The 15315-nt window shown below is 38.4% G+C and overlaps 1 protein-coding gene across 2 annotated transcripts in view; it reads left to right on the top strand.

Annotated features, from left to right (window-relative positions):
• elp4 (elongator acetyltransferase complex subunit 4) overlaps positions 1–15315 on the top strand; it is an 89019-nt gene that overhangs the window by 28401 nt on the left and 45303 nt on the right. Inside the window, exon 7 of one of the 2 annotated variants that reach the window (XM_051900625.1) lies at positions 7351–7539. The exons of the other annotated variant lie outside the window; for it this stretch is intronic. Coding sequence (XP_051756585.1) covers positions 7351–7539 — 189 coding nt within the window. The remainder of the gene's footprint in view (positions 1–7350; positions 7540–15315) is intronic. 2 annotated transcript variants of the gene reach the window in all.

The following is a 15315-nucleotide window of genomic DNA, read 5'->3' on the forward strand; positions in this document are numbered from 1 at the left end:
AACTTTATGTGGCTCTAATGTGGCTTCTGTCATGTGGTGAACTCCAGAGATGGTCTTGTGACCAAACTTTGTGTCCCTTTTACAGTAGTTTGTTTTAAAGAAAGCAGTAATAAACATGAAAAAACTAACACGATCTCACGGCAATTCGTAGGTATTTTACAAGGTTTTCTAAAACGTACGTATTTTTAGAGTTGCTAAATTCGTATGAATTGGTACAAATGACCTACCCCTAACCCCACCCCTAAACCCGTCACTGGGGTTTAGACAAATCGTATGAATTCGTACGAGTGAGGTCGTTTGAATTCGTACGAATTAGCCACCTTGTAAAATACGTACGAAAATAAACGAAAATAAAATACGCCAGTTTCTCTTTCAATTAGAATTACAACTTTAAGAATTTACAACTACATTTTCTACTATAAATTGGCTCCCTAGTGTGTTCATGTTTTTACTCGCGGATGTCTGACCTTGATGGACTGAACAGAAAAAAATGAACTGGAGAAGATTTCCAGACCAAAGAAGGCGGAGCCTTAGAACACACCTTACTATTACATCATCGCCACAGACACCTTTAAGTGGAAGTTTAAAGGTGTTTACCAGCTGGAATGAACTTTTCTGGAAAGTTTGCTTTGGCAAGCTGTTTTTGTCACACCAGTTCGTTCTTCGATTACGCTTGAAGTATATCGGGGCCTTTAGTAAACAGGTCTATACCTTTATTACATGAAGTTAGTCTAACCTATACAAAAATCCCATCCAAATTTACTCCAGAGTCTAAAAACCTCTTTTCTGAGTTTATATCTCACAATTTTGACTATTTCTCACAATTCTGAGTTTGACGCATTTGCAAGTGTATATATTGCAATTGCAAGGTATAAACTTATAACTGAGAGTTTACAACTCACATATTTGACTCTTTTTTTTTTTTTTTTTTTTTTTTTTTTATCAGATTTAATCTCACAATTCTCTGAATTATGAGTTTACATCTCACAATTCTTTCTTTTTTTTCAACCACGGAATAACAAAATAAAAAAGGTAAATGAGAATTTATCTCACAATTATGAGGTTTTTTTCTCACAGTTTGTCACAATTCAAACATTTCTTCTAATTCAGAGAGAAAAAAAATCTGAATTGTTAGATAAAAAGTCGCAATTAACTTTTTAATTTTTTTTATTCCGTGGCAGAAACAAGCTAATATAGCAAATGGTAATAAAATGAAATAATTTTCTTTAGTATTACTTTATTTATTTTTTCGTTAAATGGAGTTGTAGTTCAGTTATGATAACCGTGTCTGTCTACAGTTTTGTTAGATCACATGAAGACATTTTGGGAAAAAATTACAGTTTGACCTCTCTTTTGCAAATAAAAACCTTCTGTTTTTAACTCTTTTATCAGTTTCGATCTTACCAGCTGTGCAAAAATAACCTAATTAAGCTCATGTCACATAATTTTAACTTAAATGCTACACTTAAAGATGAACATGAATGAGAACAGAGTGATATGACAACACACAGAACTCACAGTTAAAGGCCCGTTCACACCAAGAACAGTAACGATAACTATATTTGCTCCCACACCAATACACAATAACGTTGTTTAAAAAAGTTAATTGATTGGCTGTCAATGTTTTTATTGTTCATCAGCTTAAATCAAATTTGTATATTTGTAACCGATATAAAGTCTCTCACAGTAAAATTTACTCCAGGGTTAATCTGAGTCATTTTATTTATTTTATATTTCACAGATTTCTTTTTCATTTGTACATATTGTAGCTACACTGTACGCTTATGTCAAATCAACAAACTTGTGAAATTGCTTGTGTTAAATTCAGCTAAAATAGGAAATGGGAATAAAACAAAATAATAAATTAAGAGTTCTAATTGGAGTTCTAATTCAATTAAAGACAAGATAATCTTGTCTGTGCACAGTTTTGTTAGATTACATGAAGACATTTGAAAAAAAAAATCTATTTGTCCTCCCATTTACAATTAAAAAACTTCTGTTTTTTACTCTTTATGTTTTAGTCTTACCAGCTGTGCAAAAATGAGCAAATCGAGCTCATGTCATCAAATTTTCACTTGTTGAGCACCTCTAAATTTAGACTTGTAAACAATCTTATTATTGCTCTTTAAAAAAAAAAAAAATAAATCTGATTGAATCAAGTTCCCAATCAAATGTAACATCTTGTACTGTTTAGTAGTTGCAGTCTTGTTTATGCTAGCACTTTCTTGTTGATATTTGCAGTGTTTTTCTTTGAATCCGTGGCACTGATGGACACCTCGGGCTCCTCACCCTGGAAGTCCTCGATCCCTGTCAGTCAACCGACGGATTAAGCGCTTACATCATCAAACAGTGCCGTTCTGTTGGCAGAGGTCGCGGAATGTGATGAGGTTGAGAGAACATGGGCACAAAGGCAAGAATGTTCAGAATGAGAGCAAACAGGGACAGCAGTGAGACTGACCAAAACGTTTGTCAAATTGGCAACTCAATTCTAGTATGATTGCAATGACCTATGAAGTTTGAATTAAACTTAAAGTAAAACATTTTGTAGGTTGTGTTAGCTTTGGTAGTGGACATTAATTTAATTTAAAGAATAGCAGTTGTGTTTGTTACCATCAGAATTGGTTATAAGCATATCATCTTTCTCATGCACACATAGTGGGGAAAAGAGTGTGAGTGATTAAAAAAGCTGGAGTGTGTCTGAAGGCAAGGAGGAAGCCAGTGAGTCAGGAACACCCTCACTGTTGAAATGTTGAGCTCAACCCTCAAGAAGCTTTGGAAACAGTCAAACAATGAGGTTTATTTAACTTAAGATGCTTGTGATTGCTGGACGGCGTGGAGGGTGTTTATTGTCAGTGGACGAAGGCTAATGTGAGGAGAACAACCAGGGCGGTAGACCTAATTCAACACCATGGCTATTTTCAGCTGGTTTGTTTAAGATATCTACCCTCCTTTTCTCTATTTCAAAGACATAAGCAGGCTGTTTAGTTCACAATACAACGATTTCATTGAATGAAGGCATATGTACAATAATATCAGTAGAACTTTTCTGTCCTTTACAGTTTAAAAAATAAAGGTTCTAAATGGGCGTTTTCACAGCGATACCATAGAACAACATTTTTTGAACAACCATTATTTTAAAAGTGTAGGATGATGTAAAAGCTAGATTATAATAGCTTTAAACATTTTTGTGTCTTAAGGACTATTTCTACATTTTTAAGAGTGTTTTCTACAGTTACATTAGCCAGAATTACATTTTATCTTTCCCTTTAATTAATAGGAAAGGATGCAAAATAATATTTCCATCTATATAAAGCCTGTAAAAATCATTGAAATATTATTTTGCACCGTTTCCTAACTGGCAGTTCAAGATAAGAAATTTAATTATGATTATATGCAGCAAGTTTGATCTTCCGTAAGAACCAATGAGGTTCATTCTCATGTGTTAGGCAGCACGTTTGAGCTTCTACAAGAACCAATGAGGTTCATTCTCGCGTTACGCAGCACGTTTGAGCTTCTACAAGAACCAATGAGTTTCATTCTCGCGTTACGCAGCACGTTTCAGCTTCTACAAGAACCAATGAGGTTCATTCTCACATTACGCAGCACGTTTGAGCTTCTACAAGAACCAATGAGGTTCATTCTCACATTACGCAGCACGTTTGAGCTTCTACAAGAACCAATGAGGTTCATTCTCGCGTTACACAGCACGTTTGAGCTTCTGCAAGAACCAATGAGGTTCATTCTCGCATTACGCAGCACGTTTCAGCTTCTACAAAAACCAATGAGGTTCATTCTTGTGTTACGCAGCACGTTTGATCTTCCATAAGAACCAATGAGGTTCATTCTCACGTTACGCAGCACGTTTGAGCTTTTACAAGAACCAGTGAGGTTCATTCTCGCATTACGCAGCATGTTTGAGCTTCTACAAGAACCAATTAGGTTCATTCTCGCGTTACGCAGCACATTTGAGCTTCTGCAAGAACCAGTAAGGTTAATTCTCGTGTGTTACACAGCGCATTTGAGCTTGCAGAAGAGGTTTGTTTTCGTGCATCAAGCAGGTTCGGTTGAGCTTCTGTTTATGTTCGCTGATCAATGTTTATTTGTGAATAAAAGCCTAAATTCAATCTGTTCATATAAAGCGATCGTGTCTCTTCAGAAAATTTGAACTAAACCACTCAATTCATATGGTTTAATTTTACAATCACTTTATGAACTTTTTGAAGCATCAAAGTTTCAGTTTCGTAGCTGTCTATGGAGGAACAGAAAGCTTTCAGATTTCATCAAAAAGATCTTAATTTGTGTTCTGAAGATGAAGTCTTACGGGTTTGGAAATTAGTTTTGGAAATTGGAAATTTGGTGTGGAAATTAGTTTTGTTTTTTTATTTATAATAAATACTGGAATAGTCCATAAAAAGTAATAATTGTTCAGGTCTTACGGGTGTGGAACGACATGAGGGTGAGTAATTAATGACACAATTTTCATTTTTGGGTGAACTAACTCTTTAATTTGACTTCTACAGTAGCTAACTTGTTGTGTTGGCAAGTCCACAGCTTGCCCAAAAAGTGTATTTGTCACTGAACGGCTTACTAAAGACTACAAAGCTATTAGGTATGATCTGTGATCATCTTCTCCTCATAAACATGCAAGTATGAAGTTGTCCTGCTTTTTCAAGATATCTGAAACTTGTATTGGTGTCTCACACGGTTCCATGAGGCCAGTCTTGTAGATGTTCTCATCTGAGACAGGTGTCCTATTTATCTCTATTTAGCAGGTTCAGAATAAGCTCTTTGGTCTTTGATGATTTGTGAATAAGGTTCAATTCTCTGTCACTCTATCTCAGGCTTTGTACACTGTAGAGGGCACATCTCTCACCCATGGCCCCTTAGCTTGGCTGATGTTGGTGGATAACGTGCCAAGAATTTCCTGGCACTTGTTGGAAGCAGACATTTTGGCTCTTAGGTTGACAGCCACATTGTGGTCGTGTCAGGCGACTGTCCTGATTGGAAGATGTTGTCCAATCACTTTTGACCATCGTGTTCCGTTTGACCGTGCTGTTGAGTGGTCTTGGCTGGGCCGTTTGTTTCATTGATTCAAGTTGTTTGAGAGGTACATGACCCTCACTCCAACAGACAAAAGGCTTTTCACTACAGACAGGATTCCACTACTGACTTAGTTACACAAGTCATTGCACACTCATGTATGACATACTATTTGGGCACTGTTTTGTTTGCTTTTCACCATTCTCTCTCTCCCCCTCTCATTCATTATAGAGAGAGTATTAATGTGAAATTGTACAATAGCTAATCATGTCCTGTTGAGAGTCTCTAATTGAAGTAAATGAAGTATTGTCCTGTGATTTCAACATACATTTATTAGAAAATCTATACAAGACAGAAACACAGACTGTGCTTAAACAGTGAAATCTTACTAATAACATAAAATAACTGCTCATTTTATGCATATTCACTAGATTTTATAGTGTTTATATTTAAGAAAATCCATAATTTAAATAATTGCATTGTTACAGTCCTTCTTTTTTTCTCCTCCTCCATTATTTTAACCTTGTTCAAACTTTGTTTTGTGTATAATTTCAGTCTTAGGTGTTCCAGCTTTATTTGGCATGAAATGGAAGTTGCAATAGCCTTTTCTTCCCTATTGTGTTGTATATCTGAGTGAAATGTCGAGTTAAATGGCTTCTCGAACAAGAAAAATGTAGGGTGGGGTTTGATTTTGTACATGGTGCAGGGATGACGTCAAAACTTCGAAGTCTAATTCACCACTGGTTCCCTCAAGATTTTCCAATTGGGTTTTATAATGGGGTTTTTCAATTTATGAGTAAAGTAAGGTCTGTGATAAACATAACTTGATGATACATTTCGTTCTACAACGTAAACTGGCAGGTTATGTTTACCACAGGCTTTTTTAACACATAAATCGAAAACCCCCATTATAAAATCCCATAGGAAGATCTTGAGGGAAACACTGGCGAATTAGTTTTGTTTTTTATTTATAATAAATACTGCAATAGTCCATAAAAAATAAGAATTGTTCATTTTGATTTCATGGTGACTCTAAAAAGTTTACGATTTCCTCACTACTAAATATTCCACGGTCAACTGTTAGTGATATCATAACAAAGTGGAAGCAATTGTGAACAACAGCAACTCAGCCATGAAGTGGTAGGCCACGTAAAATCACAGAGCGGGGTCAGCGCATGTGAGGTGCACGGTGTGCAGAAGTCGGCAACTTTCGGCAGAGTCCATAGCTACAGACCTCCAAACTTCGTGTGGCCTTCAGATTAGCTCAAGAACAGTGCGTAGAGAGCTTCATGGAATGGGTTTCCATGGCCAAGCAGCTGCATCCAAGCCTTACATCAACAAGTGCAATGCAAAGCGTCGGATGCAGTGGTGTAAAGCACGCTGTCACTGGACTCTAGAGCAGTGGAGACGTGTTCTCTGGAGTGACGAATCACGCTTCTCTGTCCGGCAATCCAATGGACGAGTCTGGGTTTGGCGGTTGCCAAGAGAACGGTACTTGCCTGACTGCATTGTGCCAAGTGTAAAGTTTGTGGGGGGGCGATTATGGTGTGGGGTTGTTTTTCAGGGGTTGGGCTTGGCCCCTTAGTTCCAGTGAAAGGAACTCTTAATGCTTCAGCATACCAAGACATTTTGGACAATTTCATGCTCCCAACTTTGTGGGAACAGTTTGGGGATGGCCCCTTCCTGTTCCAACATGACTGCGCACCAGTGCACAAAGCAAGGTCCATAAATACATGGATGAGCAAGTTTGGTGTGGAGGAACTTGACTGGCCTGCACAGAGTCCTGACCTCAACCTGATAGAACACCTTTGGGATGAATTAGAGCGGAGACTGTGAGCCAGGCCGTCTCGCCAACATCGCTGCCTGACCTCACAAATGCGCTTCTAGAAGAATGGTCAAAAATTCCCATAAACACACTCCTAAACCTTGTGGAAAGCCTTCCCAGAAGAGCTGTTATAGCTGCAAAGGGTGGGCCAACTCCATATTACACCCTACGGATTAAGAATGGGATGTCATTAAAGTTCATGTGCACGTAAAGGCAGGTGTCCCAAAACTTTTGGCAATATAGTGTATTACTGTAAAATGTCATGCACTACAGGTTTCTCCTTGTTTCTATTCTAAATTAAGGTGCACTTATTAAAATGCATTATTGAAAACTTTAAGTTCGCCAAAGTTTTCCCTATGGTGCTTTAATAAAATATTCATAGCAAAAGCCAGATGGGGATTTGTTCAGATGAATTGTACGTATCCTGACAATACAGTGTTGTTTTAAATTCAAATGTTTTATGTTCATCTTTTTGACCTCTGTAGTCTAAGGTTCGGAATGTCCTGCGGCTGGGTCTTCATTCTCTGGGATCTGCGCTGTGGGGGGATGATGTGTGCTGTAAGGATAACCCCACCCACTGCCATGCCCTCACCACCTTTCTCTATGCCCTCCGAGGCCTGTTACGCACTTCACTCTCGGTCGCTATGGTGACCGTACCATCCCACCTCATACAGGTATGATTGATTAAATAGTTTCTGGTTTCTATTTCAATTAAATGCTGTTTAACTTACTTTTCATCAAATAGACTTGGAAAAAAAAAATAAAATTGTAATGTTTTCAACATTGATAATAGTAAGAAATGTTTCTTGAGCAGCAAATCAGCGTATTAGAATGATTTCTGAAGGATCATGTGACACTGAAGACTGGAGTAATGATGTTGAAAATTCAGCTTTGATCACATGAATAAATTACAGTACATTTTACAATATATTCAAATAGAAAACAGCTATTTTAAATTGTAATATTTCACAATATTACTGTTTTTTTACTGTATTTTTGATCAAATAAATGCAGCCTTTGTTTTATACTTTGTTCTATATATATATATATATATATATATATGGCTAAATTGACCAGTAAGCAACACCCTAGCAACTACTCACAACACTCTGTCTGCATCCGAAAGCGCATACTTCCCTACTATATAGTAGGCGAAAAGCAGTATGTGATAAAAGAATTGTGTCTGAAATTAATTCACAGTAATAGTGCAGGCAAAAAGTACCCGGATGATCTACTACTTCCGGCGGGATTCTGGAGTGCGTATACGATGGACACTTTATTATCTCATGAGGCCACGGGAGAGGATTTATGAATGGCAGTGAAGCAATGTAACTGATGCTGGTTGGTCACATGATAATGACAACATGGTGAATGTAGTACATGCAGATTACATTCATACTACACACATTCATACTATATAGAACGTACTTTTTTAGCGGTCGTGAAGTAATTACTTATTCATAATAAGTACCTACTCGAGAGTATGTGATTTTGGATGCAGCTTTTTCCTCAGAAAATATATCTGGTTTATTTTTGGTTTTGCTGTGTTTTCAAACTTTTGAATTAACGATACCATTATTACTTGTGATGATGATCAACATTTCCAACATCAGCTTCCAAAACTAATTTTGCAAAACGGCCTTTTTAGACTTTTTTGTTTTTTAACTGTCAGTCACATGGACCAGCATTGAGGTCACCATAAGTTTGTCCACCCTGGCACACCATAACCGCCCCATGAGCCGGAGTCAAAGAGTCGACCCCCCTCCGTTGTGTGAATGAGGTTCCGCTTGGCTGGGGTTCAGGGGGCCTGTGTGTGTATCTGTTTGAGTACATGTATGTTTGGCCTTCAGAGGAGCTTCTTTATTGGCGCGTGAACCCACAGTTCTTTGTCTGAGGCCCTCAACTTTGCATTCAGCCACCCAATGGTCAGTCTTGAGTCTTTCTGGGCGCTTCTCTCTTTCAGCGTCTTTCGGTTCCTGAGAGGCCCTTTTCTTTGTGCCTCCATTAGCCAACGAGAGTGAGGCCACAGCCGCTGTGCTCTAAGCACGCTCAAAAGACAAGATCTCGCTGTTCTTTGTCCGTTTGGAGACAAAGTGCTAAAACCCCTCTGAGGGAGGCCGGGGGGCACACAGCGGTTTTCTGTGGTGTAAACGCTGTGATTGGTTTAAAAGTGATTTTGCGGAGCGGATGTGATGTAAACAGGGCCTAAAACTAACTTTTTGCCGCACCTGCCAATGGCTGGTGACTTTTATTACAATTTACCGTCCATAAATATTTTTTTATCGGCCATTTAATTGTTTATACAAAAATACCCAGGTATGACACCAACATTTTTGTTACCAGTGAAAATTCACAATTCTCTATTCCAATTATCACAGCTAAAACTACTAGCCTAACTAATATAAATGTAAAACATTATTAAAGACAAGTAACAGTAGTTTGCAGGTAGAGACATTGAATAAAAAAGTAATCAAATGTAAACACTGGATAGTCTTCACTGTATAAATTAAAAATAGATTAATCCTTATTAAAGTTTCAAAAGTTATTCAGTCAAGAGCAGTGAGTGAATTTTTTTTGTCCTTTTTTTTTTTTTTTTTGATTAACATTAAAAACACAGACAGCAAATGAAGACCAAATGCACGGATCCAATATACTGATACTGTACACATGCGTTGTCTTTTTCGACTGTTTACATTCACTCAAGCCATACCCGACTGTGTTTACTTATTTTTGTCATAAATGTGAATATGTCTGTTCAAGTGCAAAAAGACGTGAAAGAAAGCTCAATTCAGTATTCGCGCGCTGTCTGAGACGTGGATTTTGGGCGCGCGCTTCGGATGTTTGCGCACACTAAACTTCCCACACAGCGCATGAGTAACGAATTGAGATCCCTTTCGCGTCTTCTTGCTCTTCATTGCCAAATTGCCAAAGTTCATGTTCTCACAGTTACGTTCATGTTCTCGCATCATTGCATCCACATCATTGGCCAACTAGCGATTGACAATGTTTCATATACTGGCCAGCGCTGATTTTTTTTTCTTGTATTTGGTGCTTGGCGAGTGTTAATTTTAGACCCTGGATGTAAATATATAGACCTTTCAGTAAGTACAGTATTTTGAGGCAGTGAGGTCTTAACTAGTCACAAACATATTTTGGGCCCTATTTTAACAATCTAAGTGCATGGTCTGAAGCACACGCAAGTGCACTTAGGGCAGGAAAAATGCTCAGGAAAAATGGTCAACACACCCGGTGCATGGTCTAAAAGGGTTGTCCCTAGTCTCTTAATGAGTGTTAAAAAGGTAAAGTGTAATAAACCAATCAGAGTCTCATCTCCCATTCCCTTTAAAATTCAGTTGCGCTCATGCCATGGGGGATTTACTATTTACATGGCGGAATTTGCAAGCGAAAAATCTGAACGCTTCTCTAGCGAGGAAACGGATCTGCTCATGCGCGAGGTTAAAGCATGCGAGCACACCATCTACAGGACAAGCCGGATTGCACCAAGGCATTTTTATCTTTATGCACACAATAATAATCTTTTACATTTGTAATCCTATTATTTTTAATATTTGGCATGTTTGTGTGTGCTGCTGCTGCTTGTGTGCCCTGTGTGTGTAATAAGCAGAGTGTACGTGCGTTGTGCACCCGCATATAGGCGCATATTACTAACGCGCTCTTTAACGCGCCATTGACTTTAGACCAGGTTTCAGTTGGTCAATGGTGCAGTCGTTTTCAGTTGCCTCAAAATTGCAACGTGCCAACAGTGCGCCTGAACACACCTCGTTTTCAGACCAGCACGCCCATGGGCGAACAGATGGGCGCAAATGCATTTGATATTTAAACAACGTGGCGCAGGACGTGAAAATGATAACTGCATCGGGCTGAAACAAGCAAAAAACACTTGCGACCCGCCTGGCATCGCATTCCGCCGGGTGTATGATAGGACCCAAAATCTCAAAAGCTTTTGAATCAATACATCTGCTTCTATGTAGGGCTTGAAGAAGTTTTCTGAATGTACAGTATGTGTGAGGAATCTATATTTTTGCTTTAACTACTAAATGTAGAGTCAACTTTTGTTGAACTGCTGTGTTAATCCTCTATTCTGATGCGACTTGTAATGAAAAGTCATGTATCCTGTCATTTATTTTTAATGTCGCCAGGAAGGGGCCAGGCATTGAAAGCCTCCTATGACGAGATTAAAGCCACAGTCCATCTGAATCTTTAATCAATCTCTGCTCAAATAGCCGTAGTCCACTACCACACACCTACAGATACAGCCTCTGTTGGGTCAGGACCCTGGAGACCCAGTCTATCAGTCTGAAGGATGACAGCTTTGGAGACGGAAGAGCTGGACTGCTATCATGGCTAGACTTTGGTTTGTTTTAATGTGACTTGTAGAGCAGGTCTATCTTAGATGCGTTTTCTTTTACCAATTAGTAGGCCTTCATGAAATCTGTTCCAAAAGTGCGCAGCCATTTTTACAGTTTTGCGTTTGAACTTCCATTTTTAGCGGCAGCTCTGTATATGTCTATGACATTACTGTTGAAGAGTAATTAGCTGGTGAAGTGGATTTACTTATTGTAGAGTTAACGAAAGTTATCATGAGCATTGTAATGTTTGAAGCGGATGTCATAACAAATGTCAGCAGACTAGAAAGATTTTAAAACGAGTGGTTCATTCATAAATCCGTAAGATCTTACCTTCATGCTGTGGATTTACAAACCGGAAGACAGAACACAACGAGCGTGACGCTGAAAAGGGGCGGGGCTACATAAGGTCTATATTTAACACTGTTTGCCATTTTAAAATCTATTAATTGCACAGATTTCCCCACAAAAATGTGCAAATTCCAACTGTTGCAGCAACCTCATTCATTAACACAAATTTGTGTAAATGTTCATAAAAATTACTTCCTTACATTACGTAAATTGTTGCATTAAGTTGAATTATAGTTTATGTGCAACTAAAGTATAGAGATTTGTTCTTCTTGTGTCATTAAAATTCTCTTTCTAATCTATTTGAAGTGTACTATGTCAGAGTCCTGCATGCGGGCGGTACCCGACGGGTGACCCGCTAAATTTTATGTAACGGGTGGAATAATATTTACGTGTCGGGTGCGGGTCGGACGCGCGGTAGGCACGGGCGGACTGCGGGTCCAATAGCCAAGACTATTCCAACTCAATTCGGTGCGTTTGACAGCTGCTTTCAAATGGTCCCATGCTTATTTGTGTTCACGCTCTGTCTGAAGACCGTTAAAGGCTTACAGCATGATTTGCAGCGCTGAGCATTGTAGCCAATCACGCTGCATCTGATTGAAAGCTATGATTATATTAAAGGGAACGCGCTTTTGCTCTCTTTATGTTTTTAATATAGGCTATTCACAATTTGTATAAAAGTTGTAGAATATTTTTCGCGCTGCTACAAAGAGGACCAGCGGCCAGGTAAACACTGCTAAGTTTCAGAAGAGACAGCCGTGTTTAAATGCCGAGTGAATCTGCTGAAATATTTACTAGCTTTAAGCTTATAGTTAAATAGGCTACTAAAACATTATTTGTTCTATTATTTTACTTGTGTTGTTTAATGCAATGTTTAATTAAATGCAGCGACGTATAGAATGCCTAATGTTGGTTTTATTGATTGTGTTAGGCTACATGAGAAAATTATTTTTGTCTGCCTTATGTCATGAAGGAGATTTAATGCGGGCACGGGTCGGGTCGCGGTTTTTATGTCAAATGGGTCGGGTACGGGCTAAAATTAGTGTTTCTGTCGGATATCGGGTCGGGTGCTGTTAATAACTGCAGGTGTGGGGCGGGTGCGGGTTTATCAAACAGGACCCGTGCAGGACTCTGCACTATGTATGTAAATTAGGCTACGTTTACACTGGTAAATGTGGCCCAAATCTGATTTTGGTTTTTTGGTTTTTTTTTGCCCACATGTGACTCATATCTGTTTTCCCCGTGACAGTGTGAGCAGTACGAACCACATGGAATCTGATCTTTTCAATTCCATATGTGGTACTAAATACGACACAGGTCAGATGTTTTGTAATGCGACCGCAGTGTGAACAGTCATATCGGAATTCATGTGATTTTTATGTCACTCAAGATCAACATTCGTCACGATTCTGCGCTCATGGGAGTCTATTCAAAGATTTTGCATATCCAACGTTATCAAGACGGTTGCGAAAGGTAGTCAGTAGAAGGACAGTGATGTGTCAGAACTCGACAGCTCTATAATAGCAGCAAAACATGAGGGCTCGTATCATAAAAGTTTCAAAACTCTGCTCTCTTTTGTCACATCATTGTCTTTATTTTCATATTGCCTGCGCATAACTTCCACAGCAGATCACGCTATAAACAAACGCGTAATCGCTTACTTTAATGCCCTCCGTGTTTACTTCTGTATGGCAGTGCGCTGTGTTTGTTGTCAAGTACGTGATTTTCCCGCAGGATTGGGTTACTTTTTCACTGTTTCCGCGGGTTGTTGGAATGACCGCAATAACGCGATATTTAACCACCAGAATGCGATTTTTACCGGGATACCCCATGGAACGTGACTGGGCTAGTTTTGGACTAATTTTGAGAAGCAATTGAGTGGATTTTGTGGTAAAAACCTGGCAAGACTGTTTGTATCGTTCTTTTGCGCAGGTCAGTTCAGAACCATGATCTGTTCACACTGGAAATCTGATATTGGCCACATTTAAAACAACAATGTGAACAGCTATACAAAAAAAAAAAAAAAAAAAAAAATCAGATCTGAGCAAAAATTGGAATTGAGCACTAAGGCTCGCAGTGTGAACGTAGCCTTAGTTGTTGTCTTTTTATGATGAACAGTTTGCTGATATGTTTGAAAAATAAAGTTGAACAAAAAGCCTAAATATCTTTAAAAAATAATGGGTTTCATTCATGACACATGAGCAGAATGAATATAAATTGCTTCATCTTTTGATGTGTAGGCTACTTGTACTTTTGCATGTGCTTCATATTATTTGCCACTATGAAATGTATACTTCAGTTTAATTGCATATGCTTCTTTTTTCATATATCATAATCTAATTAACAGAAGTGCTTTTTTTCCTGACTTGTCCATAAAACATCTTTATTTATAGGTGCTTCAAGAAGTTCAACTACACAATGTTTCCTAATATCATTATGAATTATAAATAATGCAAGCAATCGATTTAAAACACTGTCTCTTTTGTTAACCCATCTGTTTGGATCCTATCCTGGACTCTAGCCTTCAATGTGTTGTCCCAACTGTTGTACAGTTGCATTGCATTTTATTTTGAATTGGTGTGATAGTGTTGATGTAGCAGCGACTGTCACTAACACAGTTGCTTGGGATAAATTTTTTATGCTAGATTTGGGAAAAGGGTCAAGGCTGCGTACACAAACACGCATGCTCTCAAAGTCTGCTGTAGATGAGAGGAAGGAATGGCAAGAAAAAAAGAAAGGACACGGATGCATGAAAACTGCATTAGGCCGTGTCAGCTGCTACAGAGAGGGAGCGTATGAAATATTCAGGAGTGGCATAGAGATTAATTTTTCACTACAGCCTTTCTTTGGAGTGCTCCCTCCTTTTTGAATGGTCTCTGTATTAGTTTTTGGCCAGGAGGAGGCGCTCTCAGCAGATTTGCTGTGTGTACTGTATTTGATTTTTGTGTGGGGTTTTTCGCTTTAAACTGGCTTATTTTCTCATCTGTATTGGCCTTTGCAGCTGTTGATTTGTGTTTGTTCAGTCTTCATATCAGTAAGGTCAAGGTCAGAGGTTCTTTTTTCTTCTTTTTTTATTAGACAGTGGTTTATTGAACAAATTGTGTCTCTTTAAATAAATTCAGTTATAATAAACTTTTTCTTAAGGATAAAACAAATCTATCTCCGCTAATGATGTAAACTACATACAGGGAGCACTTTCTTGCATATTACTATGATATTAAAGGTTACAATTAACAACAGAGCCCAAACTATTAAATTCAGTTGCTCATTTACGATCATTTACACCGTTACTCTCATAACTTGTTTTCATGACAAATTTATTTAAACATCTATTAAATAATTAAGACATTACTAACAGGTAAAGTAAAAATAATGAATATATAAGCTAATATAGTGCATATATTCTCCCTCTAGAGTTGATTTCTCTAGTGAACTAACATGCTGCGGACACTAAATGACTTGCCTGAGGTAAATGTAATGTTACGTGAGATATTATTCTCAAGCTGTTTTATTGATGTCTTTCTGCGGTTGAAACACTGGTTGGGAGATTATACTTAATCATATCTATGCGTAGTTCATCTGTTCTTCTTCGCTTTTTCCTGATGTGGTGGTTAGCAAACAGTGTTGCATTACCGTGCGCGCCCCCTTCTGGATTGGAGTGTGGATCACCTGTGACTGACTGTATTCGTCTTCTGACTGTATGCACCAAACCGTGAAGTCTGTACCATGACGAAT

Source organism: Ctenopharyngodon idella, chromosome 7 (assembly GCF_019924925.1).
Source record: "Ctenopharyngodon idella isolate HZGC_01 chromosome 7, HZGC01, whole genome shotgun sequence".
In the NCBI taxonomy this organism is placed as follows: domain Eukaryota; kingdom Metazoa; phylum Chordata; class Actinopteri; order Cypriniformes; family Xenocyprididae; genus Ctenopharyngodon; species Ctenopharyngodon idella.